The sequence below is a fragment of the Stenella coeruleoalba genome (assembly GCF_951394435.1).
Source record: "Stenella coeruleoalba genome assembly, chromosome: 15".
NCBI lineage: Eukaryota > Metazoa > Chordata > Mammalia > Artiodactyla > Delphinidae > Stenella > Stenella coeruleoalba.
Window position 1 is genome coordinate 39,725,820 of NC_137161.1, and position 27,329 is coordinate 39,753,148.

Here is a 27,329-nt window from a genome sequence, read left to right on the forward strand (position 1 = left end):
GAGGTTTTGGTGAACTATAGCAGGAAGACCAATAAGAGAAGGATGGGGAAACTGACTAGAAAATTAGAGCTAAGTACCCCAGCCATTGTGCCAGTACAGGAATTTTGCCTCAAAGCTGAGCTTCCTTTGCCTTTTAGAAAATCAGAATTGTGATGAGCCCAAGATCTGAGGAGGAAGTATTAAATAGACATGCTCCCCAACAGAGGGCCTCCTCACACTAACTTTGTGAGGTTTTCTTTTATTTCTTGCATGACTTGAGAGGTATTCAAAACATTCCATCTGTGAAGAAGCTGTTACTTTGGCCCTAGAATTCTGCTTGCACATCTCATGCTGCCTTTGGCGAGACTGAGGAGTGAAGACCCTCAGCTAATGGGATCGTTCTTTTTTCTTCTGAGTATCGGCCTCTGGAGTAGCGAGGCTCTCCATTCCTGAACTGGGGAGGTGATGTCTTTTAAATGTGCATTTGGTTATATAACGGTGTCACTACTTTATGGTGACATTGCCCATTCTAAAATTAAAACTAAGTATTCTGTCCCTTCACTGAAAAATCCCTGGTTCTAGTCCCTGAGAATATCTGAAGGGTTAAAGATCACTGTGGTTTCTGTGCAAAAAGGAACAGCAGTGGAAAAAGGGGGATGCATTCTGTTAGTGGATGAAATTCAGATCATGTTCAAAAACACAGATAAGTCAAAATCAAAGAAAACAATTGGAGTCCTCTCTGATTTCCCGCAGCTTCCACCTTCCTTCATTTTTCACCCCTTGACCACCACCCAGAACTTTGTTCCCGACCCTGGACACAGATGCCCTTGTATTTTCTGCTACTCCAGCTCACCTCTCAGAACAGGCTCAGACCCAAACTTGGAGACCAGATGAAATCTGGACTCAGGACAGCTTGGAATGGGGGTTCATGCTGGAGTCACCCTTCTAGCACCTGCCACCAACCCAGAGAGACCATCCCTAACCACCCTTTCTAAAATACCACCCCCTCCCTTGTGGGTGACTCTATCTACTCCCTTATTCTGCACCATTTTCCTTCATAGCACTTACCACCACCTGGAATTATGTACTTGTTTCCTTGGTTATCTTCTGTCTCCCCAGGAGAATACAAGTGACATGAGGGCAGAGACACTGTCTCCAACTTCAAACAGTATATGTTGGCTGCATGAATGATCCCATTCAGTGTAAGGTTTGGCCATATCCCAGCAACGATTCATAAGGCATTGGTACCACCGATTGGTATTCCCTCTATCTAGAAGATTCTCATCTCTCCCCACAAACCCACTACACCCATTCTTTATCTCCTGAATCTCTGTTCAGCCTTCTAAGTCCTCTCACAGTGGCCACAGTCAAGAAATAATCCTTCCTTCCTCTGTCTCATGAAATCTTTGGCTCTTACGTTAGTCACACATACCTTAATCCAGTCCTCCAAATGGGTAGTGATTAATTAATTAATTGTGCCTTAAGCATCAAAGATGTGAATGAATGAAAACTAAATGACCGAATTTGGGGCTAAGCAGATTTCCTGGACAAGGATTGAATTCTAATCACTCTCTATAAACAACTACAATATCATTTCTTTAGAGGTTACTTATGGAATTATTTTGGTTCAAATACTGGAGTTATAATCACTTCCTTGGTAGATATATGCATAAGCCAAAATGTAGAGTTCCTTTCCTATTCTTTTGAGAAATGAATGGTTTTGCATTATTACATGTGCTAAGGCTTTGTCTAGACACCATCTAATACAGAGGTGAGTAAGGCAGATAATTCAAGCCATTACTACCAAATAGCAGAAGCAAAAATGGAGTTTTTCCTTTAATTATCCAAGCAATTAGCTGAATCCCTCACTTAAGGTTTCCTAGGGAGACACCATCCAAATCTCATAAACGCATTTGACTCACACAGTAGTCAGCAAAGACTGGGCACCAGCTAATCCTCTCTGTCCGAGTTGAAGCACATTTCCAAAACAGAGGTGAGCAGGTGTTCTTAAGCATCCAAAACTGGCATTTTCCACTGAGTATGTTGGAGGGACCTCCTCCCCTCCTCTTTTCCATCTTCATGATGATTTGCACTTAGGGTCTTTTTCAATCAAGAGACTTCACGTTTTCATGACATTATTTGGTGACTAGTAATGAGAGGTTGAAAAAATAAAATTAACACTGAAAAATTAGAGTTTCCCTTTATCAGGGCACCATTTAGCCAATGAAAAGTAAAAGGGCATTAGGATTTTGAATCCTTGAAAATTTTTCATGGTATCTTTCTTACAAGGTCAGTAGTAGTTAAGGTTAATTAGTTGTTGTGACAAACTCCAACATATAACACAAGAGACATTGTTTTTGTTGCTCATATAGTGCCCAAAATGGGTGTAAACACGGCCTCTTTTCCATCTTGTGGCTCCTCCAACTTATGGCTTCCAAGGTTGCCATCAAAGGGGATCGTGTGTATGAAGTTTTCAGGGGCCATAACTGGAATGGTATGTTTCGTTTCTGCCTACATCGTATTGCTGGGACTCAGTTACAGGAACTTGCCTAACCACAAAGCATCCTGGGAAATGAAGTTAACCGCCTGCCTAGGAGGGGGAAATGGGATTGGTCTTTGCCACAGTCTTTGCCACAGGACTTAACCTCAGCCCAGGACATTCTTTCCCCGGTCTTTCTGATGGACGTATACTGTGGGAAGACATTGTATGTTTTAGACAGTTTCCCAATCTTTCTCTATTGACTTAAAAAATAAACTCTTGACCTGGAGTGGAATAAAAGTAGCTCAAGGAAAAAGAAAAACAAAGTCCAAAAGACTGAAGACAAATCTCTTCCTTTTATAGGGACTCTGGGGGCTTCTAGTCTGGCTTTTACATAACCACTTCGGCTTCTTTCTCGTAGAACATAGTCCCAGGCCGTGGCAGGTACTGAGATCATTATCATTATGATGGTGCTCAATTCCCCAATGCTATGTACTTCTTGGAGGCAGAAAATGGACCCTGGGCATAATGCTTCCCCCGAAGAAGCTAAAAAGACATGAAATTGGAACAGCTCTGGAAGTCAGACCAGAACAGGAGAGAATGTATATTTTGGAAGTAGTAACACACTCTCAGAAAATCAGGCCATTTTTCTGAAAGAGAGGATGTGATGAGACAGAAGATTATAAATTGCATCAGTATCAGAAAATTATAAATTGCAATTGAAAACATACAATTTAAACACATGGACATTTCGGTTCATTATCTGAATCAGATGGGTTTATTTTGAGTCACCCCAACTCTCTTATTCAGCCACACTTTGGTTCTTTTGAGACCATGGACTAAAAGGAGGCTAAGAGGCTTTAAAAAGTATCAAACTTCTGATGTTCATCACATCAGCACCCAGCATGTGACTAATCAAGGTAAACTAGTCACAAGGGAAAACCGAATTCTAAGCGCAGGTAGAAAAATAAAACTAGCAACTTCAAATCGAGATTGAATTTATATGAAAATATGATTCTCCTCAACATTGCCTTAAGTATTCCATCTACTTTAGGAAGCACTAAAAGCTGTGTGCTTCTGTTATGTACATGTGGGCAAACGCACTCCACATAATTCATTCTGTACCATATCTGGGATTTTATAAAAATGTTTTCCAAAGGCTTACATTTCTGTTCTGTATTCAGTTCTTAGGAGAAGGAATTGAATAAAATGGCAAGGTCTTTCAAATAGCTTCATTCATTTATGAACCTCAATCATTTTTCTTTTCTTTACCCTCTGGAGAGGAAACTGAAGATAAAAGAAAAAAGAGTGAGACTTAAAATATAATGCATTCGCACTGGAAAATACAACCATGCCTCATTTTTAAATTATTTTGTCTGGATTATTTCATTCATCCTGATCATTTGTGAAATTTTATCATGAGATTGGCAGGTGAGGTACTGACCCTGCTTCTAACCCAACATGGACTTGGAGAAAGTGGCCCCCGCGCCTTCCAGCTGTGACCTTGGACCTTTGCTCTGGTCCCTGGAACAGGGCACACATATTTTTACACTTGAGTTTGATAGGTTTAAAAAACGGGAGTGACTAACTGGGAAGATTTAATGCTTTGAAGGGGGAAGGAAAGGAGTACACTGGGTGACAGCAATTCACTCTCCAGAGTGGAATTTTCTCACTTTCCTACTGTTTATATTTGACACGAGATCCATTCACAAACATCTCCTGTAAGATGTTGCTTCTCGGCAGGGCAAGCTCTTTGGGGGCTGCAAACTACACTTATCCATCCAACTATCAAGCTTATCTCGTGGCTGTTCTTACTGATTTACTCTTCACCCAGAATCTCTGTGAGGACGAGACAGTGAGAACCAGAAAGGACTGTGATTAGGGAGATGATACTGTGATAATTAGACACGGAGTTTTCAAAGGTCATCTCAGCATCTACCTTGGCATAGAGTTCAGCGAATACAAACTTGACTTCTTCCAAGTTCTTTTCTCCCCCTAAACCCAGCCACACATCGTTGGTTCTGTCCCTCTGAAGTCCCTCCATGAATGCAGAGGAGCCCATAGAGAATCCCACCCATAATGGGCCGTCTGAGGCCCCTGGCATCCAAGGCCCATGGCATTGTTGAGGGAGGACCCAGCCGCTGCTTCCTAAATATATTTGCCACTTGGTTACCAGCTGGAGATGCAAAGAGAGGCAGAGAAAGAGACAGAAGGCACGGAGGGCTGCGTTTTCTAAATGGTTTCAAGCCACTGGCCTTTCAACAACAGCTAACGCAGAACAGATGGCTGTGCTACGCTCGGCTGGCTTTCAACTGCGGGGCTGCCTCTGTCCATGATTAATCACCTGTGCTGGGGGGTAAGAAAGTTCTACCTGGTTTTTGGGGGGGGGGACCTAAGGTTGGGGTCAGCAAGCAAAGTGACAGGTGTTGCCTCTCTGCCCTATTGCTGCTCACGTGCTTGTAGGACCACGCTGCGGGGAAGCGGGTGGGCATCCAATAAACACAGAATTAGCCAACCTGTGGAGCCCCAGCTAGGAGGGGACATTTGTCTGGTTGTGCAGAAATGGCTTGAAAAACGTTCCACAACGTTCTGTCCCTTCATTTACTTCGCCTTAAGGGTTAGCCAAGCGTAGAATTTTATGGCAGTTCAGTAAATTCTGCACTTGCTTTGAGGCCTTAAAAGATATCCCCAGCAAGAGTGTAAAGAGAATCTGTTTGTCTTTTAGATGGCACTGGGGCAAAAGGATAACATGGCCACTTCCTTCCTCCCGTCCTACAAACAAGATATCCTTTTACACCATGAGTCCTCCAGAAGTTACCTCTTCACTCTCGTTTCCTCTGTGTGGATGGAGTCTGAGATGGGGGAGTTGTGATGCAGCACACATGGAATTCTCTGCTGGTTCAGTCCAACTGGAGAAGAACATGATTCCAGCTGCAGGATCTTTGAGGGTGAAGGGGAGTTACTCTTCCACATTGATCTTTGTTTTCTCCATCACGGGTTCATTTTCAGCTCAGCAGCAAAAACCCCCAAAGCGGGGGAGTGTCGTACCCCAGCCCAACTCTTGTCTGGAGAAGTTTGGGGAGAAAATCAGGTCAGCCACAGCCAGGGAGGGTTAAGCAGGTGGATTTGTGGCTGGAGAAGGCCAGCGTGTGCTCTAGGCTACACAGAATGTATTAGTTCTCTATTTCTACGTCACAGATGACGACAAACTTCGGGCTTCAAATGACATCCATTTATTATCTCACAGTCTCCTGGGGTCGGGAGTCTGGGAAGTTTTTTCTCTGCTCAGGCCCTGGCAAGGCAGAAATCAAGGTGTCAGCAGCTTTTTTCTGCAGTTCACACTCCTCTCCCAGGCTCACATGTGGTGGTGGCAGAACTCAGTTTCTGGGGGTTGCAGGACTGAAGTCCCTGTTTGCTTGTCAGCTGCCAGCTGTGGCCCCTCTCAGCCCCTGGAGACTTGAATTTCTTACCATGTGACCCCCTCCATCTTCAAAGCCAGCAGTGGAGAATCTCTTTCTTCAGAAAGAACCCAGTCCTTTCTAAGAGCTCACGTGATTACGTCTTAAGTACTGGTTAATGTCACTAAAATGTATTTTGTTTTTGTAAATTAGCACTTTATGTAGTTAGATTTCCAGTGGTCATATGCTTCAACTTGAATACTGAGAATGAACATTATTCTGGTGAATATTTAATTCTGGGGGTTAAGAAAATATCAAAACGCATGTCCTAGGCACCAAAACAATAAAACAAAAGAAACTGAGGAGGGTACAGGAACAACCAGATTGGCTGTAGATACCACAGGTCACTTCCATTGATCACAGAGGCCCAGCCTTAGAGGGCAAATCCAAGCAAGTCAGTTCAGTCTTTGGTGAAGACTGGAAATGAATAGTTTTCAATATTTTTTTGAACCACAGAATTTTTTTTCAAATGAAATGTACATGGAAGTCCATTTTATACAAATTTTTTAAATTTTACAACACTCTTATAGGACTTACTGTGTGCCAGACACTGTCCAAAGTGCTTAAAATCAAATCCTCATAACAGTATGAAATGGGCATCCTTCTCATTATTGTTGTCATTGTCATTATTCACATTTTACAGGTGAAGAACCTGAGCTGCAGAAAGATGAAATGCCTTGCCCAAGATGGCAGAGAGGATTTTGAACCCAGGAAAATTAGGCTTACGGTCCTTGAGCACTTGGCAGAGATGTTGTTGTCATGGAGACAGCTTGGAGGGTAGAGTGGTCCGATCTCCTAGCTGCTGAGCCCCTCCCTCAGTTTTTCCCTGCACCCCCTCCCTGAGGCTTCCTCAGTGCACACCCCGCCCAGCAGACACTTTGAAAACCAGAGGTTTGAATCATGCACACGCTGCCTCGATGGGGCCCCCTGGAGGCTACTTTCGTTTGCACCGTTTCTCAGAGCGCTTTCAGGGGACCCCCATCAACCCAATTCCTCAGCCAGGACCTCTCCTTTGCCTTCTTGCCGCAATCTTTGCTGAAGCACATCTCACCCACTTCTGCTGCCACTCTGGCCTCCTTACGTGTCTGGCCACCTCTGGTTTTCCCCTTATCCTATTCCACGTACTATACACTATGACTTCCTCTTCCTAAACCCCCTCAGAACATGGCATATCCTGTTCGTGATGCTGCCCTGGCTCCCTAGTGCCCACCACCTCTTAGATTGGCATCTGCAGCCCTCTGGGTCTGATTCCACTGATCTTTCTCATGACTGTAAACCAAATGTTCTAGGCAAGTGAGATAACCATCCCTCCTGGCGCACAAGGTGTTCACTTACCACCTCTAGGTCTTTGCTCCAAACTCCCAGAGCATTTCTTCCATGGGGCGTTCAATTTTCTACCGGCTGTGATTATTACATACTTTTTCTAGGCTATAAGCTCCTTGGAAATAATAGACATATTCATCTTTTAATTCTCCCCTGAACACAACAGCCACTCACACGGAAAAGTATGAGACAACATTCTCCCCAAAGTCCTGGGAAATAGATTGTTATCATCCCCATTTAACAGATCAGTAAATTAAGGCTCAGATACGAGTGACTTCCTCATCTCCATAGAAAAAAGAAAAGGGCAGATGGGAGCTGACACATGGACCTGTTGATGGAGGGGAAAAATGCAAAAATACTTGGAGACAAATTGCTCTCTGGAGGCTTCAGTTAGAATCAGCCTTATTATCTTCATAGAATCAACAACCACAACAGTTTATGACTACGAGTGATGGTTCAGAACTGGGGTGCACACCGCAGTTACCCAGGGGTAGCTTTTGTAAAAGGTCCACACCAGTCCTTCTGGAGCAGAATCTCTGCAGAAGAGGCTTACCTGTGAGTGTTCCAGAAAAAAAAAATTATTCCCTGAAGACTCTGGTGTGTTCCCCTGTTTAAGAACCACCAATTCGCAAGGGTCCCAAAGGCCCCAGCCTCCCAAATTACCCCATTCGATGTGTAAAACTCCACCATTAGAGACTTGCTAAGATACTGCTCTCTACTTAAATGCAAGTTAACGTTAAATCTTATCACTTATTCTGTAAGGATTCAAGAAGCACTACTATGTGACAGGCCGGCTGACTCTGTCTATATCTGTCTTATGGCTCTTCTCATGTGTATATTGTCTGATATCTGCTCTCTCTACTGTTAGGTTATTTCTTGCCAAATAGCCCCAGAATTTTTTCATCTTCTCCTCCATCTTAGCAGCTGGCTCTTGTACATAGTGAGTGCTTTTCATTTGTGAAATGTATGAATCCATGAATCATGGGACTCACACCTCATCAGGAATGAGTTTACAAGCTTCTTTCAAGGAGCAGACTTTGATAGACTCAGGCACCGCCAATTTCCAGGCCAGCTGTGCAAGGCATGAACAGTCTCCCAGCCTTGGTTTCCTCATCTGTGAAGGGGGCCCAAAAGCACAGCTCCTGGCTCATAGTAGGTGCACAAGACATGTCCATTGTCACCTCTCCTTGTGGATTAAGCCCCTGATGGTGTATCTGAGCAGTGGGTGGGGAGGTGGAAACAGGGGCGTGAAATCCTGTCGTGTAAACAGCCGTCCACCCTGACGTCCGGCCTGCCCACTCCGCTCCTGTGTGCATTCCACAGGGGCAGGACTGAGCGGCCTGGACCGTCCTTGGCACACGAGTATGTGCCTATAAAGCATGCCGTAACCTTGGAATCCAGACATCAAAAGGGAGAGCTTCAGTGCCTGATAAAAATATGTGTTCCTCTCAGCAAACCACTCCAAACGCCGTCTTCTCCATCCCACTGGGAAGCTTGTCACTGCTAATGCGATTCTTATGATTCTCGCTGCTCAGTACCCTCTTGATCTTTCCTGAGATCTCTCTGCCCCGAGTGTGTAGGAAACAAAATGTCCTGTCTGCTGTCCAGAGCTTAAAATAACAGATGCTGGGTTCCTGCTGCCACATTGAAACTTTACTCCAAGGTCTCTCCCCAGCACCCCTGCTCCCGCCCCCTCCCCATGCCTGGAGCAGAAGCCTAGTGTGAGCACCAGACAAAGAAGGGGAAGGAGGCAAGGGGGCAGGGGTGGGGGGAGGGAGGCCTTCTCAGACCACCGCGGGCACTCTTGAGGATCAAACTGGTTGTTCCGAAAGATCGACTTCTTAAGTTGTGAGACATGTTTTAGGGAAAGATTCTTCCTATCTCTAAAGAAGAAAACCGCATTTCCCAAGCGTCACTGCCTAGGAGCATGTTCGAGGTTGCCCAGCCTGTATTCCGCACTGGTGAAAGGAGGGCGGTGTGTATTTCTGTATGTGCCTTTTTCTGCCTGGGGAATAATAAAATAAGTCCCCCCCATGCCATCTGGGTCTATGCATGTTTCCTCTGTTAGAGAGCAAGCTTGCAAAGTCTGCAGAAAATAGAGTGTCGTTGGTATTGTCTTGCAAACTCATCAAATCCGTCTCTTTCACTCAGTCTTACAGGGGGAAATGCCTTTGTCCTCTTTTGCCGGCAGGTGATGTTTGGATGGTTCGACAGAGAAGATATTTTCCTTCTTTAGCTTTTGACAGGTCATTCTGGGAGTGTCTACTGTCCACAATTCCTTCTGGCCCTCTGGAGACTGAGTTGACCTGAGCATATTTTTGGAAATGCCACAGATGATTGTTTTTATTTGGGGACGGCATGGCTTTGTAGTGGTGACACTTTGGGTTTTATTTGTTTTCCTTCCCCTGCCCCAGCTGTTTTTGTTTTAATAACATTGGAGAGAAGGTTAAACCTAGTCCATCTCTCAAGTTGGCAGAGCTAGAAATCCAAGTGGGTAGAATGGCAACCTACAGGTCATCTGCCCAGCTGGGTCCATCCCTGATTTTATCCAGCCTCATGAGAGGGGCGAGGTTGACAGTGAGGTTGGTCTCAAGTCGAGTGAGCACTTTGGAGCCGATAACTGTCAGGGGAGCAAGTGAACCCACAAACATACCATTGGAGACCTCGAGCACTCAGTAAATGCTGGGATGTCATCTTACCCAACAAGAGGCTAGGATATATGCCCATCTTTTACTTTCCATGTCCAACCAAGGAGCATGACTCAGCAAGACACAGTCAGGCACCTAACACAGCCGTGCATGGCCTTGGGGGTGAACTGGTAATGGCCATTGTTTCTGAGACATCTGAGTCTCCGTGGCTGCACCTGGTGAAATCCGAAACTCATGCTTGATCTCATTACCAGAGATGCTGATTTCATTGGTCTGGGGTACAGTCTGGGCATGGGATTTTGCCAAGCTCTCTAAATGATTTCAAGGTGTCACTGAGGCTACCCAGAACTATTGCTAACAGAAAAACGTAACTAACCTTTCAAGTACCTTTTTCCCAGACACAGTACTAAGCATGTTCCTGCATTAACCCTTTATTTCTCCCAATCTTCCTGTGAGATAAGCTTACGTATCGCTAGGTGAAACTGAGGTTTCAAAGCCTTACGTTGTCCAGGTGGAGTTTGGTTCCTAGTCCATTTAACTCCAAAGCTTATTCCTTTTCCAGAGAACCCAGAATACAGCAAAATAAGATACTCGTATAAACTCTCCAGCACTCTACATAAGAGATCTGATCCTTCACTTATGTATCTGTGCGGAGCCTTCCCTGAATTCTATGTATTATAATAGGTGGAAGGAGAATCAGAAACTAATTAGGGACTTTGTGTATTGCAAAGGGAAGGTCACTGCCTTGCCCAGTCCCCATGCCATGCGTGGCCATCCCCGTACGAAAGAACAAGTGCTAAAAACTCCTTCTACTTTTATAAAGCACTCTTCAAACAAGGATCTCAAAGCACAACGTAATTAATAAAATCACCCACATCCTGTAGGTGAGTAGCGTTTTATATGTACAAATTTCTCTCTGCCCCCAGGCCCTCCAAGAGGAGGAGAATGTTTCCAATTTTCCAGAGTGAGCAATAGAGTAATTGAAAGGAGCTGTGTCTTGGTCAACTCAAAAGACCTCAAGGCATTTATAGTGACCCTATGTGAGAAAACATGGTGACCACGAAGTGTGTCATAATGGCTTGTCAGCCATGCTGTGCTAAATGGTTCAAAGAGGAAGAAGACAGGGCAAGAATTAAACATTCAGTTCTCAAGAGTCAGCTGCCCCTGTGATCGATATTCTGATCTGTTTGGTCAGCTCTCCAAAGGATCTAGAAGCAGTAAAATGATGACATTAGCTAGTGATCCAGTTACTTGGGTTAATCAAGACAGAGAGGACAGACGGGGCCAATTAAGTAGCTGGGCAGCCCAATGATGGATGAGTCATTATGGGCAAGTGCAAAGATAATGCCATTGGGAAAAGCAATTTAAGTCATTCATGCACTTCCAGGCCAGGAAATCCTTCTAGTCTGTGAGGGGGATCATTTAGGAATCATCAGACTCAGCCTGATGAACTCATCTATTCATTGTGCAACTAACAATCAACAGAAGAGCTGAACACACAGGGGACAAGCCATATGGAATACATTTTGGTAGCTGGGATGTATATCTGTGCCTTCATTTGAATCACCTTCTTTACTTTTGTTTGTTTCTTTTTAATTTTATTGGAGTATAGTTGATTTACAATGTTGTGCTAGTTTCAGGTGTACAGCAAAGTGATTCAGTTATACATATATTCATTCTTTTTAGATTTTGTTCTCATATAGGTTATCACAGAATATTGAGTAGAGTTTCCTGTGCTATCCAGTAGGTCCTTGTTGGTTATTTTGCTTATATATAGTGGTGCGTGCATGTTCATCCCAAGCTCCTGGCTTATTCTTCCCCCCCACACACATTTCCTCTTTGGTAACCATAAGTCTGTTTTCAATATCTGTAAGTCTGTTTCTGTTTTGTAAATACGTTCATTTGTATCTGAATCGCCTTCTTAAAAACAGGTCATACTCTAGCCCCTCTTCTGTTTTTTTGTTTTTTTTTAATTGGAGTATAATTGCTTTGCAATGTTGTGTTAGTTTCTGCCGCACAGCGAAGTGAATCAGCCTTATGCATACACACATCCCCTCTTTTCTTTTCCTTCTCCGGTCCCCAATCTCTCCCTACTCCTTATGTTCTCATCTTCCTAAACACACACAGTTTCAAAGTGTATGGATGATAGTTTTATTTTTAAGTAATGACAAATATTTTCCTTCCTCACTGCTAGTTCTGTCCTTCAAATAGGTTGCTCTCTGTACACATACAAGTTTCCAAGGGACACTTCAGCATGTTACAAAACTGTTCTTTTTTTTTTTTAAGCACAGAAGAGGCTTGTGTCTATGCAAAAAACTTTATGCAAATGGGAGGTTGGGGGGTGGAATGAACTGGGAGACTGGGATTGACATATATTCACTAACATGTATAAAATAGATAACTAACAAGAACATGCTGTATAGCACAGGGAACTCTATTTCACTTCACTGTACAGTAGAAAGTAACACAACATTGTAAAACAACTCTACCTCAATTAAAAAAAAAATTTACGCAAATGGTCTACACTTCTCCAAATCCTTTACTTGTATTCATGTTGCAAATCTGGAATTTTAGGGGAGAGGACTTATCTTATTTTTAAGGAGGTGGGTAGGAAACTAAAAGCCCATATGAATTAAAGTAAACCATACTTGCAATTACCTGTTTCTTTAAAATGAAAGTCCTAATCAGGAACCCCCAGAAAAAGGTTATCCATGACTGCCATGTTGATAACTCTAATGAACGCTAGTTCTTCTCCTGACTTACCTTCTCCCTCTCTGATTTCTCCTGTTTGTCCCCTTTTAAGCTCATCCTCTCTTACCAACCATTCAGTGTTGGATTCTCTAAACACTGTATTCCTGGTTTTTTTAGAGAGTTGACTCATTGTTCCATTCTCGTCTTGCCCTACACTCAACCACATCTTGCTGGTTCCCAGCCACCCTGTTTTCTACAAACTACAGTAGCATTGCATTTGTTTCCTGTGCCAGGAATTCTCTCCTCTGGTTCTTTATCTTGTTAACATTTGTCCATCCTTCAGATCTCAGCTCACTCATCATATATTGACTTCCTCACACTTGGTCCAATCTCTTTACTATGGACTCTCATAACACCACATAGCATTCTTTACCACACTCATCAGAGTTGCAACTTTATATTCATTTGTGTGATTTATTTGATTAATGTCTGTCTCCCCCATTAGCCTATAATCTCTTCCCTGTTTCTGTTTCTTCTCTTCCTATTGCTATTGACCAACCTTGCACTGCCCACTTCTCTTCTTCACGGGCTACCATAGCTTCTACTGACCAATGGCTTCCTCTATCTCATAGATTCTATAATACGCTTTTCTCTCAGTGCCCCTCAATTTCTAGTCTTCCTCCAATTGTTGGCTGTCTCTAATTTTTTTTACATTCACACTCTACCAGCAAAACAATCTTATTGGTTTGATTCATATGTACAATCTCTTCAGCAAACTTCTCATGACAGACCAACTCATGGCTCCCTGGGCAACACTCGAATGGACTTCCCTAGGGTCAAGCATGTCCTGCATCCATGGGCTGTAGCCAACATAGTGGACAGGTCAGCTTTCCTGAGAGAGTACGATAAATCAGATACTTTCTCCATCACAGTCTGCTTGCTGAGAACTGGCAGAGCTGGGGAGGGATATTCCTGGAGAACCAGGATTGGGGAAAGAGTAAAGAGTAGAAACAGAAAACAAGCAGGGACAATTGAGGCATTCAACAACCTCCTCTTTGGTTGGTGTTCCACTCAACGAAACCACCATTCCTTGGCATACATCGTTAACAAATTTAAGATGTCACAGGAGTCAAGTCCATTTATATCTGATGAGCAAAGTAAAACTCTCAACGGAAGATCTGAAGTATTTGGGGAGTGATAGAACCCAGTGAAAAATGTCAGATGATTAGATTTTAAAAGTACCTTGGAAGGGTAAAGGCCTATCTACTTCTGGTTCATAGTTACTCCTTGGGAGCAGCCCTTCAGGCCCCAAAGTGAAGGGGTTCACCGGTCCTCCCTTGTGGCAGATCCTGGACTCTAGTCTTTGATGCTGTACCCCACGCCCTTACAACATGAGGCTGCCAAAATCTTGTTCAGCCCTCAATCTCTCAACTGGCTCTACTAGAAAAAAATGGTATAACAATGATCATAACAGCTGTTAGAAATGAGTTTTACTGAGCTTGAGGAGAAGAGATGGCCGCCATCCTTTATCTGGGTGGACATCATCAATTGCTTCTCTTGGACAGAGCAACATAATATAGGGTTAACAGCACAGATTCCAGAACCAACTGCCTGGGTTCAAATTCTGGCCCTGCTACCTACCAACTATGTGAACTTGGGTAAGTTACTTGTCTCCTCCTCATGTATGACATGAGATTATAGCATCTACCTCAATATAGTTGTTGTGAGGACTAAATAAATCATTAAATGCCAAGTGCTTATAACAAAGTTTACATTACATATCTGTGAGCTACAATAATTATTGCTGTTGATATTACTATCGTCCTTAAGAAGTCACCTCATCCAATTATTGGCCACCTGTATTACTCAGGACATATCAGCTCATATTCTACTGACATATCAGTAGAAATTCAGCTCAACGTGCTTCAGTAAGAAAAAGAAATGTAATGGTTCACACAGCAGGGAAAGTCCAAAGGATGGGCTCACTTAGGCACCGCTAGACCCAAGAGTTCCAATGATGCCATCAAGACTCTTGCTGTCTTGTGCCTTGGCTTTCTTCTGAATCAGCATCATTCTCAAGCAGGTTTCCTCCATGGTGGCAAGGATGTAGCTTGAAGATGACCTTGTTTTTACACTTCTTCCTCAGTGGATTTGAAAGATTGGTAGGCCCTGGTTGTGTTCCATCAATGAGCCAATTATCAGGGGGATGGAGTACTCCAATAGGCCAGGCCTGGGTCACACAATACCCCTGTAGCCAAGAGGAAAGGTGGAGCCAACTCTACCTGAACATCATGGTCCCCTGGAGGAAGGATGCTGAGCAGGAGATACCCGCTGCTCAACCCTTTGTCAAGGCACGGTCTGGGGCCATGTCTCCAAGAAGAAACTAGAAGACTGTGATGACATGTTTATTGAAATTTTTATCCATTTTCCATCTAAAGAGTTACAAACACACTCAGGAGTGATGTTCAAAATATTGAATAACTGGTAGAGTAAGAGTTGATCAGTTTGAATGGATGCCTGACCAATCAGAATGGAGGTCAGCTGTATCAGCAAATTCCTGCTGAATGGCAACGCTGCATCAAATGCAAACATTGGACTGATTTCTCAGGGACTTAAATATCCAATCCTATTCAATCTTCCTTATTGAGCAAACACTCTCTAGCTTTGGCTAGTTTATTCACTTACCTGATTAGAGGCAGAACTGAGGAGACAGATATCTCCAGAACGCTTTCTACTCTTCAGTTCCCTTTGGTCATCTCATTATGTGTGTGACCTTCCCACTGGGATATGCACTTAAGACAGAAGATAAGCTTTTGAGCTGAAGTACCGATAACCTTGAAATGGGCACATGTACCTTGCCTGACCTTCTTTTGGGAGCCAACCCTGTCATTTTTTCTGTCTGGAGAAAGCAGAGGGCCCCCTCTTCCCTTTCCTCTATTACTCTATCACCACTGAGTGCCTCACAAAATAGTCCCAGTCTCCAATGGATCTATCTGTCCAAGGATATGCTATCCCTTCAAATTCAGATTGGATGAAGTGTTCTTTGATTAGAGACCTAGATGAAGGGTTACTTAAAGGGCCAGCTCAGCTTGGTTAAAAGGCCACAACCAACAACTGGTATGGGGTGGAGTGTGTGTGTGTGTGTGTGTGTGTGTGTGTGTGCGTGACTTCTTGTCACACTCTCTTCCCCTGAACTAATGTGCCTATAATACTTAGCAGAATCCACACACAATAGGTGTCTAGTAAATGATAGTTCATCTCCTTCCTTCTTGCTAGACACCCTTCCTGCTCCCCTACTGCCATGCAGCCTAGCCTGGCTTTGGTTGCCAGCAGTACCCAGCAGCATCATTCCCCCGGATCCTGCCTTCTAGGCTCAGGGCAGATCCCAGGCATCAGTGCTCACACCTGCTCACCAGGAGATATTTCCCTACCCTACTTTGACCCCCTTCCAACTCTTAATGCAGGACTGCAGAAAGACTTAGGAACACTTGCCAAGACAGTCTGACCTTTGCTTCCCTCTTCCGGGTGGGAATTGATGGATTTCATGCCTGTTTCCTTTCAGGGTTGCAGAGAGTACAGCAACTTGCAGAAAACACAAGATACTTCAGACAGAGACTGAGTGAAATGGGATTCATTATCTATGGCAATGAGGAATCTCCTGTTGTTCCCCTGCTCCTTTACATGCCTGCTAAAGTAGCGTGAGTATCCAGCAGACTCCCAGAATAACACCTAAGCTCCAAGGTGATCTGACAGAGATGGTGCTTTTGACACCACAGGGCTCTTTCAGCATAGGTATTGCTTTGCACTTTGAGCGGGACGCTGAGTTCAGAATTCACTTGTCCAACTTCTCAGAAACTACCTGCCTGCCCATCAGCAAGACCTTTTCACAGATCTTGCGGCAAGGGAGCCAGGTACTGCGGCCCATCATTTCCAAGCTCTGTGAATTGGGTGGAGTCACTTATCTCAGGCCTCAGCTGTAAATTGATGATGATCCTGCACTTCTTCCTGCCCCCAAGATCTTTCTCAGGGAGAACCTCAAAACACCATCTCTCCCAACATTCAAAAGCAACATTACCAGGCTCTGTGCTTTCTCCCATTGCACTCTCACGGCCATCCTCAAAAGAAGGCACCCTCATGTGTGGGGAAACTGAGGCTGAGAGCAGTTAAATAGCTTCCCAAAGCCATACCAGTCAAGCAGTAGTAAAACCAAGAGGCAAACCCAAACCTAGGCTTACTCCAAAGCTCTTGCTCTTAACAAAAAATGTTAACACCACTCCTGTAAGCTTATTTGGGGTTGTTTTCCATCGATTGCAACTCTGAGGTTGAGCATTAGTAAAAACTGCATAAAAAGGAAAAATGACTTTTCTCAGTATGGCACAGATGAATTTATACGTGAGCCATCTCCAATCTGCTAGAGAATAATTAACTCTGTTGTTAAAAGGAAGTTAATTAAACGCTTTTCTAGTATAAAATGTTTGTGTATCTGATGAAGCACATGGTAGAAAGTAATTCTCAACAAATGTTTATCAGATTCTAGACATCCTGACACTCCTTTAACACAACCCCATTGTTGGAACTCTCCGTTTGATTCTCTTAACAGTCGAAGTAGATTGGCAGAGTATTAGACGTAGTACAGAAAAGAAGTTCTGGAGCTATTAGTTGAAAACTCATGATGGATAGGACTGAGTTATATGTTCCTAAAAGATGGATTTTTTGGAGTACACTTTTGGGTCATTTCACCACAGCAAAATAATAAGCAGTTAAAACACACACATGAGTTGCCCCATGCACCACAGCTGTCCACCACTCAGCCCTTTGTTCATAGATCTGGATCAGGAAATCAATGCCTGGAGTAGCCAAGAAGACAGTGTGCTTCAGAAATGTCATAGGATACTGCTCTGTGCTAATGGCAGGAAGGAGTGACAATGGTGATTCCAACTGGCAGATAACCCCAAACTCTTTACCATCTGATCTTGGATGACAGGAAAGAAAACCCACGTTTACTCAGAGTGGTTGGGGAAACGGTATGTTCTGACCCTACATGTAGTCCATACCTATCTAATATTTTATGATTAGCTGAAATGAAGACACCAAAAGTAAACTTGTTTCATTTTAGAGAGTGTCAACACCAGAGGGTGGTGGTAGGGAGTGTGCTGGATACTTCTGACTTTGATGATAGAAGCTGGAATTAGAACCTCAACAGGCTGGGAACATGAATCCATCCAATGAGAAGAGTCCATGAAGAATAAAAACAAATGCATTTCAATGCAAGAATTCAAGTGCACGATGACAGAACAAAAGAGAGAGTTCCCCTCCTCCTTTATATGCCAGGAGTCCTAACTAGACAAAGCTAATGTGAAAAAGGAAAATTAAACTGAGAGGGAGTTTCCTGGAAAACTTATGTTCTAAGGTATAATGAGATGTTTGGAATGAAAAAGAAATTTGACTCTGCCTCTTCCTAGCTGGGGGATCTAGGACAAGTTAACCAACCTTCTGAAGCCCCACTTTTCTCATATTGAAAATGGGATAGAATAGGACCTATTTCCTAAGATCATTTGAAGATTAAACAAGATGAAGTCTATCAGCATTTGGCATGTCATGCCTTAACATAGGAGCTACTCAGTGTTGGCTGTTATTATTAATAGTATTAATAATGTATATAAAGCACTTCAAATAGTAATTGACTAAGCGCTCAATCAGTAGCAGACATCATTATTACTACTACTACTACAGCTACAGTGACGATAATTGTTCGTTTCAACAGAGTATAAGATTGAGTCATCGTGGTTGCATGGCTAAGGAGGCGCTAACATTGCTGGATGTTACTTATATGCTAAGGAAGGCTCTTAAACCCAGTTGTCACCCATTGAAGGTGGGATGCTTAGCCCTGGTTTACAAATGAAGACACCTAGACACCCCAAAGTCAACCTAGTTTCTCAGGGTCACTCACATTGTAGGTACTAGAGGCCGGAATTCAAACCAGTTGCATTTGCCTCCTAAACCAGTGCTCTCTTCAACGCACAACACAGCCCATAGGGGAAAAATACACATCTCTTTAAAGCAATGCAGAGTATAATTTAACCCTCTTTAATGTCATCACTGGTGAATCAAAAGGCATCCATTATGACAATGGGAAAAAAAATCTGATTATTTGAGTTGTTAAGAAAAATAGAACAGGTTAGTTACAAAAGGTAATATTATCTAATGTTGGCAGGAGTTACTGCTGCCCAATCTTGTTTCCTGCACTGATATTTCTTCAATGGAAAGTTGAAGGCAGAGAACCTTTTGAAACGGAGTTAATTGGCTAAGCCAGTGTATGAGCACTTGTTTCAATTTGCTCATTTAAAAACTTTTGATTTTTCTCAAAGAACTGTGATTACTCCATATTTCCACCTACTACAGAATGGAGACATTATCTCCAGCCAGGTATCCTTTTGGATAAAGTCCTGTTTGCAATTCTACCACTGGAATCTTCTATGGAGTTTAGTATAATGCGATTTCACCCATAAAACATTCACTTAAATAATCAAGAATATATTGTATTTACTATTTGGTACAGGGTTGACATTTTCCATCCTCAGGCTTCATCACACACTCGGAGGATGGTGGTGCAGAAGATGCAGTGATGCTGCTGCGTGCAATGCAATGCTAATGTTGTACTATTATTATTCTTATTCACATAGTTTAGCTTCTTTCAGCCTATGCCAGCTCTAATTTGCTTTGGGGAATACAAACCCAGAGGCAATCGCATACATTAGCTGAAGGAGGCTAGGTTTAGTAGTGTAAGTTTTAAACTTAGAACTGCTCCGGGGAGGCCTCAGGTTAGCCTAATGAATCAACAGTCATATATTTCACTCCACATTCTTTGGCAAAACTTACTTCCTCTGGTACAAAGAGAAGAGTGCAGACAGTGAAAATGGTCTTTGGGGAGTTCCGAAAACCGGCCCGATCATGGGTCAGGTGGTTTGGACTCTAGCAATAAAAGCACTTGACTTGTTTCTCAGACAATTACGAGCTCTCACCCTGTGCAGTTCCGTGGGCAGCCTTCCATAGGGTGATCAAGAAAAAGAAAGAATGGCTGTTTTCAAGCTTCCTCAGTTAGAAAGCCCCATCTCCTTGTAAACTTCGCAATCCAAATCAAAGGCTATATCTTGCCATGGCCAAGCCAGGGGGCCAGAGAGGCTGTGTGTTTGGTAGTTCTTGCAATCTCCATTGCTTTCTTTGATAACCTGCGTTCTGCACGAGGAAACCAAAAGGCAGACAGCTAAACGGGAGGAGGATGAAAGACCCCTGCGTCGCAGATTCTTCCTGAGTTACGACTCAAGGTTTCTGTGGTGCTGTCAGCTTCCAGCCTAAAATAAGACACCAGCAACCTCTTAATGCTAAGAACAGATCTGAGACATTTATCCTACTTGAGGGCAAAGCATCTCAGTGATTAAGGATTCCTGCGGGGAGCGACGGAGCACAAAGGGGAAAAGGCTCACTTGGGTGCACATGCCTGGGTCTGACATTGGATCTCAGAGCAAGAAGTTTACAGACTTTGAGAGCTGGGTATTCTAGAATCGTTACTGAGATTAGCTCTGAAATAAAAAGAGGCTAGAAGCAGTTAAGGGGAAGGAATCATAGCTTAAAAAAGTTTTACTCAGTATCAAAGAGCTTTGTAATTCTATGACCTACAGCTTCCAGGTGGCTTCTACCGACCAGCCTCTGTGTGTGTGCATTTCTCTCCCTCCCTCCTTCCCCATCCCCCCTTAATCCAGCCAATGGGTTTATTATCCCTGAACATACACATAACAAATGAGGAGACCCTTGCTATTTCCTGTCTTTGGCTTGATGGAAAATAAAATCTTTGTCTCTGGAAAGATAACATGGCTTGGGATTGGCTCCTGCAGATCCTCTGACCCTGATCCTGAAATTATAGTCACAAAGTAGAGGCTTCTTAAAATTTCCACACCGTATTATCAGTATGAAGTTTTTAAAGCATATAGGTATGCATCTAACATATTCTTTCTTCAGGTAATTGCATTGACTAATGGTTTTTATTCCTTAGGAACCCTGCAGACAAAAGATTTTACATATGTGCAGACTTGTTAAACCAGGGTCACGTGCACCAGCATTTTCTGCTCAATGTCAAAGACTCTGTGCACGTAACTGTCTAATGAGTGCAACATACCCCACAGTACACACACTCAGTTATGGGTACCATCAAGTGACTGGCTGCCACATTTCCTTATCGGTTGTACCTGAGAGAAGTTTCATTACTTCAGTCATCTTCTACTTACTTTAAAAAAGTAGGGACGGGCTTCTCTGGTGGCGCGGTGGTTGAGAGTCCACCTGCCGATGCAGGGGACGCGGGTTCGTGCCCCGGTCCGGGAAGATACCACATGCCGCGGAGCGGCTGGGCCCGTGAGTATCACAAAAAAAAAAAAAAAAAAAAGAAGTAGGGACTTCCCTGTTGGTCCAGTGGGTAAGACTCTGTGCTCCCAATGCAGGGGGCCGGGGTTCAGCCCTGGTCGAGGAATTATTGGGTTGGCAAAAAAATTCGTTCACGTTTCTCCGTTACATCTTATGGAAAAACCCTAAAGAACTTTTTGGCCAACCCAATAGATCCCGCATGTCACAACTAAGAAGCCTACATGCTGCAACTAAAGATCCCGCATGCCACAACTAAGACCCAGTACAGCCAAAATAAATATAAATTAAAAAAGAAAAGTCAATTAGCCACATTCCTTTTTTTTCCTTTTTTTCTTTTTGCAGTGTAATTTTGTCATCTCTCAGTTAACCTCCTTTTTAACATTTCCCTTAGGGCTTTTGCAAGGCATCTATTAAAGAGAAAAATCGGCGTGGTGGTCGTTGGATTTCCAGCTACTCCCCTTGCAGAAGCCCGGGCTCGGTTCTGTGTTTCAGCAGCACATACGCGGGAGATGTTAGACGCAGTAAGTACTCCACAGCCCAGCAGAAGCGACAGGATGGGGTCCTCGGATTCTGAGCACGTTCTTTTACTGAGCTTGCTTGGGTTTCCCTGGGTTTCTCTTGGATGGTTTAAGAAAACAACACTAATAACACTCACTGCTAAAAAATAAAAATAAAAAATAAGGGTATCCTAACAATGCCCAACAATGTGATCAACTCAGCAGATAGAAAAGGAAATCAGCTCAGTGAAGACTTGAGTCAAGTCGGTGTTTTGGTTTCATAGCAAAGACCCACTGAGTAGCCAGACATCCTGCTCTTTGCTTGTTCTTAAAGGCAGACGCTGATCTCACGTGCTATTTCAGCAGTAACTGCCTGCATCCTGGCACTGCTCACAGCCACCACGTCCATCATAAGAAAAGATGACCCAAATAAGCCACATGTTGGAAAAACAACAACAAAGACAGATCTGTCATATAAGCTCATCCTACGTGAGGTGTAAAGGATTTCAAAACCACATTTCATTGTCCTTGGATTTCGATCTCTGTGTGAATGAATAATATCAGAGAACCAAGCCAGGTCAGTCAGTTTAAGGTTGATGAAGCTGTCTTATAAAATCAATGCAGTTTAGCAAACACTATCAGGTGTCTGCTCTATGCAAAACCCTGGGGCAAAAGTCTAAGAGAACATACTATAAATAAGCACTTCACAATAATATCAGACAGAATAAATTCATCTCGAGAAAGAAATATAGACAACTGCATGAAGGTGGAGTGGGTTATTATGGAGCTATTTGAACAAAAGAGACGACAAGGTCAAGGGCAATGGAAACAAAAGAAATGGATCTAGGAATAGACGTTATGCATGCATGAAGCTGCCAAGACTTGGCAAATATTGGATGCAGGGCACGTATGGGGTGAGGGAATCAAGAATAATCTGAGGTCTCTAGCCCTCTAGCAAATAAAGAATGGCAAAACTAAGCACGTATATGAGCTAAGGTATATGGCAAGAAACAGCATAACACCAACAGGACTGGGGGAATAAAACGAGCTCACTTCTAGACATGTTGGGATTACAAATCTATGGGCCAGCTGTGAAAAAGCAAACTATTATATATAGGATGGATAAACATCAAGGTCCTACTGTATAGCACAGGGAACTATATTCAATATCCTGTGACAAACCATAATGGAAAAGAATATGAAAAAGAATATGTGTGTGTGTGTGTGTGTGTGTAACTGAGTCATTTATACTTCGATAAAATTTAAAGAAAATAAAATTCAATTCTGGAGCTTAGGAGAGTATGCAAGGCTGGAGCTGCTGTAATCTGAGGAACTAAGGGATCATTAAAGTCAGTGGTAGAAAATATAATTGTCCAAATATAAGTGAACGGGCCAAGCACAGACTCCCCCTACATCCCTGGTTGGATATAGGAATCACAGATGAGGAACTGGGCTTAGATGGAGCTAGATCAATTGGAAAAGTCATAAGCTACTGTAGTGCTCAACACAGTAAAAAGGAAAAAGCTTCAAGGATGGGGAGGATCAAATGTCCCTGCGATTTTTTTAGATTCTACGTGTAAGCGATATCATATGACATTTGTCTTTCTTGTCTGACTTACTTCACTCAGTATGACAATCTCTAGGTCCATCCATGTCACTGCAGATGGCATTATTTTGTTCTTTTTCATGGCTAAGTAATATTCTATTGATGAACCTATTTACAAAACAGAAATAGAGTCACAGATGTAGAAAACAAAGTTATGGTTACCAAGGGGGAAAGTGAGGGGAGGGATAAATTGGGAAATTGGGATTGACATACACACACTACTATATATAAAATATATAACTAATAAGAACCTACTGTATAGGACAGGGAACTTTATTCAATACTCTGTAACGACCTATATGAGAATAGAATCTAAAAAAGAGTGGATATATGTACATGTATAACTGATTCACTTTGCTGTACACCTGAAACAAACATAACATTGTAAATCAACTATACTCCGATAAAAATTAATTTTCAAAAGTGTCTCTACAAAACAGCAGAACATCCAAGTGGGGTGAGAGATGAGAAGAAACCATTGGCTTAGCAGTTAGTAGGATCTTGCTGTTGCTCAGAAAAGAGAGTTTTAGGGGAGTGCAGGGAACAGAAATAAGAATACAAAGAATTAAAAAATTGAAGGGATACTTTGAGCTCGAATTACACACAGACACTCACACGGGTCCATATCTTTCTGCATCACCATTATATTCTAGGACTTAAACCAATGTATAGAACATAGTAGGTACACAATAACAATTTATTAGGTAACATGTTAATAACTGAGCTAACTCTAGATTTTGAAATGATGGGAGAACTTTGCTGTTTTTGTTTTATATATTGTCCAGATTCTCTAAAATGAGTATATTTTAGAGAATATTAATTTTAACAAATTGTTTCTTCTAAATGTAATGAGTGGGTGGTAAGAAATGGTAGGCAAGTCTTTTGAGAAGTGTGTAAAGGCAAAAAGAATAGGTTTAGAAAAAGCCCTTGAAAGTGGGGGAAGACTTGAGCATGTTTACACATCAAGGGAAAAGGGAGCGAAGAGAGGGGCACTGCAGGCATGGGGAGAAGAGGATGTGCCCAGAAGCACGCTCCAGAGACGGCAGGAGGGGATGCACAGCTTGGGTCAATTTGCATCTTTTTTCTGATCCAAACGGCATGGAGGCACTCACGAATACCCAGTTCAATAGATATCAGACCTTGTGATTGTTTTCATGAGTTAATTCCTGCGGAATACTTGGTTTGGAAGGAGCACGGAAACCTCATCTAGACAAATGCCTCTAAACTTTTGAGATCGTCAAATCAATACAAAATTTTGAGCAAGTTTCTTACCCTAAGAGAAGTGAAAAATGATCCCTTGAACAGTCAGGGCATTAAGGTAGCAACTGAACATAAATGACAGTCGCAGAAAATATACAATATTAGAGAAGTCTATTCAGTGACCACGTTTGGAACAAGACAAAAAGGAGGACACTTTACAAACACAAAATGACTTAAAAGGTCCCTCTTCTAACATGAGTGGCAGCTGTTCCGTTACCAAGGACAGCTCTAGCCTTGCTATAATCCTCCCGCCTTCTAGATAAGTCTACGTACGTGTAAACAACACTGAGCTGCTCCAGCTTCTCGACAGCATCCAAGCCAGAACTGGCCCCTGCTTCCTTAGAATCATCTCGTGCACAAGTCCAGATGTGATACGTAGCCCTTCCCAACTCCCTGTTACGAAGACGGTCCTTCTGGAGTGCATATTCCCTGCTGCAGCAAGCTGAATAAAGCCGACTTTGTTTGAGTACTGGTGTGTTTCAGGTAGTTGATTAGTGGGCCTCAACATAAATCCATTTAGAAATAATACATGCATTACCAATATATTATGTACATTTTATAACAGACACAAAAAAAGAAGTTAAAAAGGTTGAGATACCACCTCACACCTGTCAGAATGGCTATCATCAAAAAGAACACAAATTACAAATGTTGGCAAGGATGTGGAGAAAAGGGAACCCTCGTACACTGTGGGTGGGAATGTATATTGGTGAAGCCACTGTGGAAAACAGTATGGAGGTTTCTCAAAAAACTAAAAATAGAACTGCCATATGATCCAGCAATTCCATTCCTGGGTATATATATGAAAAAAACAAAAACACTAGTTCAAAAAGATACATGCACCCCAATGTTCATAGCAATGTTACTTACAATAGCCAAGATATGGAAGCAACTTAAGTGTCCATCAATAGATGAATGGGTAAAGAAGATGTGGTATGTATTTGCAATGGAATATAACTCAACCATAAAAAAGAATGAAATTTTGCCATTTGCAGCAACATGGATGGACTTGGAGGGCATTATGCTAAGTAAAATAAGTCAGACAGAGAAAGACAAGTACTGTATGACATTGCTTATGTGTAGAATATAAAAAATACAACAAACTAGTTAATATAATAAAAAAGAAGCAGACATAGAGAGCAAACTACTTGTTACCACTGGGGAGAGTGGGAGGGGTCACGTAAGGGTTGGGCAGCAAGAGGCACAAACTATTGGGTATAAGATAGGCTCAAGGATGTATTGTACACAACACAGGGAATATAGTTGATACATTGTAATAACTGTAAATGGAAAGTAACCTTTAAAATTGTATTAAATTTTTTTTTTAAAAATTTTTTAAAAGGTTGAGATTAAAATGAATCAAAATCCTATGTTTTCCTCCCACATCCTTCATGAATTGTGGTACTTCTCCCCCAGGTGTGTGGGTCCTTCACTTTCAAAGCCACAGAGCTACTCCATCCCCCACCTTCAGGAAAAGCAACAGAAACTACCCCAGATTGGTGCCACTTAAAATGTAAAGCCTGATACTTTTTCCTAGGGCTTATATTTGGTATAAAAATTAAGAAAATAAATTGAAGTAAAAAGAAAATTTTAATTACCCATAATCCTACCACCCAGAAATAAACTATTCTTAACATCTTGGTAGGGATCTTAACTAATGTCAGTTTGGAAGATTTCCCAACGGAGAAAATCCATAAGCCCCATGAGTCATTCATTCTGATGGTAACGATTCTCACTTTACCTTTTTCAAAACATTGGACTCTAATATCATTTCCCTTTTCTTTTGACTGGTTGAGAAAAACAGGCCCAAAGGGTTAAAAAGGCATGCCCAATTCAGTAGGATTAGTGATAGACTGGAAGGAAAAACTTACATTTTGTATATTCTGGATCTCAGTTGTTTCATTTGTAAACTTGGGGCTACATTTACCTGCCTGGATTGAGAGAATTGAAACAGATGAGTTCTTGGTGTCTTGTGGTTTTAAATTCTATTATTCTATGGAGCATAGACATGAGTATTTAAAAGTTGAGGGTAGGAGGAGGGGGGCAGCTGAAGAATGGGAGAGAGAGGAGGAACCTAATTAGCTCCCATAATGTTCCGTTTTCTTCCTGGCCAGGTTGGTTTGCTGTGTCATGAAGAATTAACACAAATGTAATCTGCGAAGTTTTCTTTTTCTTCCACAAGTTTATATATGTCATTAAACTTTAAAATAAATCCTTCAAGGGTAAGCATGGATCAGATGATTTTATTCCTCTCCTCTCACCCCCAAAATAAACTAAAGATTTGTAATGTGGAGTTAGACTATTAAAGAATATGAAAATAAAATGCATTAGCCTCTAACATTCCTCTAGGGCTGACTTATGAACCACAGCTTAATGATTTGGATCTTTCTCCTTTTCTTTAAAATCGAATAAGCTGGCAAAAGAAGAGTGTGGTTCTCTGTGAGCCCCCCAGAGAGCAAGGCCACTTGGGGATTTAAAGAGAACTGATGGAAGGAATCTCTTTGCAGGTTTTGGAAGCCCTGGATGAGATGGGTGACCTCCTGCATGTGAAATATTCCCGGAACAGGAAGTCAGCACGCCCTGAACTCTACGACGAGACGAGCTTTGAACTTGAGGATTGAGTTTCCTGGACCTGAATGGAGCCTAAAGACTTTGCCAGAAAGACCTCCCTCCTTGCCTCCAAAGAAATACGAATAGATTTCTTCTCCTTTCTAAGGACAGTTTTGGTTTCCAAACCAATTTCATTGAGCCAAGGGAGACATGATTGTTGTGCTTTTAATGTCTCTGCAGAGACAAAACTATGGTTCCAGAGTTTAGTTTTCTCTTCCCCTAAGTATCCTGCTGCAAATACACACACACACTTCTTAGAATAGTTTTAACAGCACAGAGCCTGTATTTTAGTTGCTATTGTGCAGCCTCTTTGGTCCAGACCCTTGCAGGAGTTCCAACCAAATAAGAGGGTTTTGATTTTTT

The 27,329-nt window shown here is 42.4% G+C and overlaps 1 protein-coding gene across 1 annotated transcript in view; it reads left to right on the top strand.

The window, feature by feature from the left end:
- SPTLC3 (serine palmitoyltransferase long chain base subunit 3) overlaps positions 1-27,102 on the top strand; it is a gene marked incomplete at its 5' end in the record, with an annotated part of 125,026 nt that extends 97,924 nt beyond the window's left edge. Inside the window, 3 exons of the mRNA XM_079945537.1 lie at positions 16,141-16,276; positions 21,385-21,514; positions 26,864-27,102. Coding sequence (XP_079801663.1) covers positions 16,141-16,276; positions 21,385-21,514; positions 26,864-26,977 — 380 coding nt within the window. The 3' untranslated portion in view covers positions 26,978-27,102. The remainder of the gene's footprint in view (positions 1-16,140; positions 16,277-21,384; positions 21,515-26,863) is intronic.
- Positions 27,103-27,329: the final 227 nt, after the last annotated feature.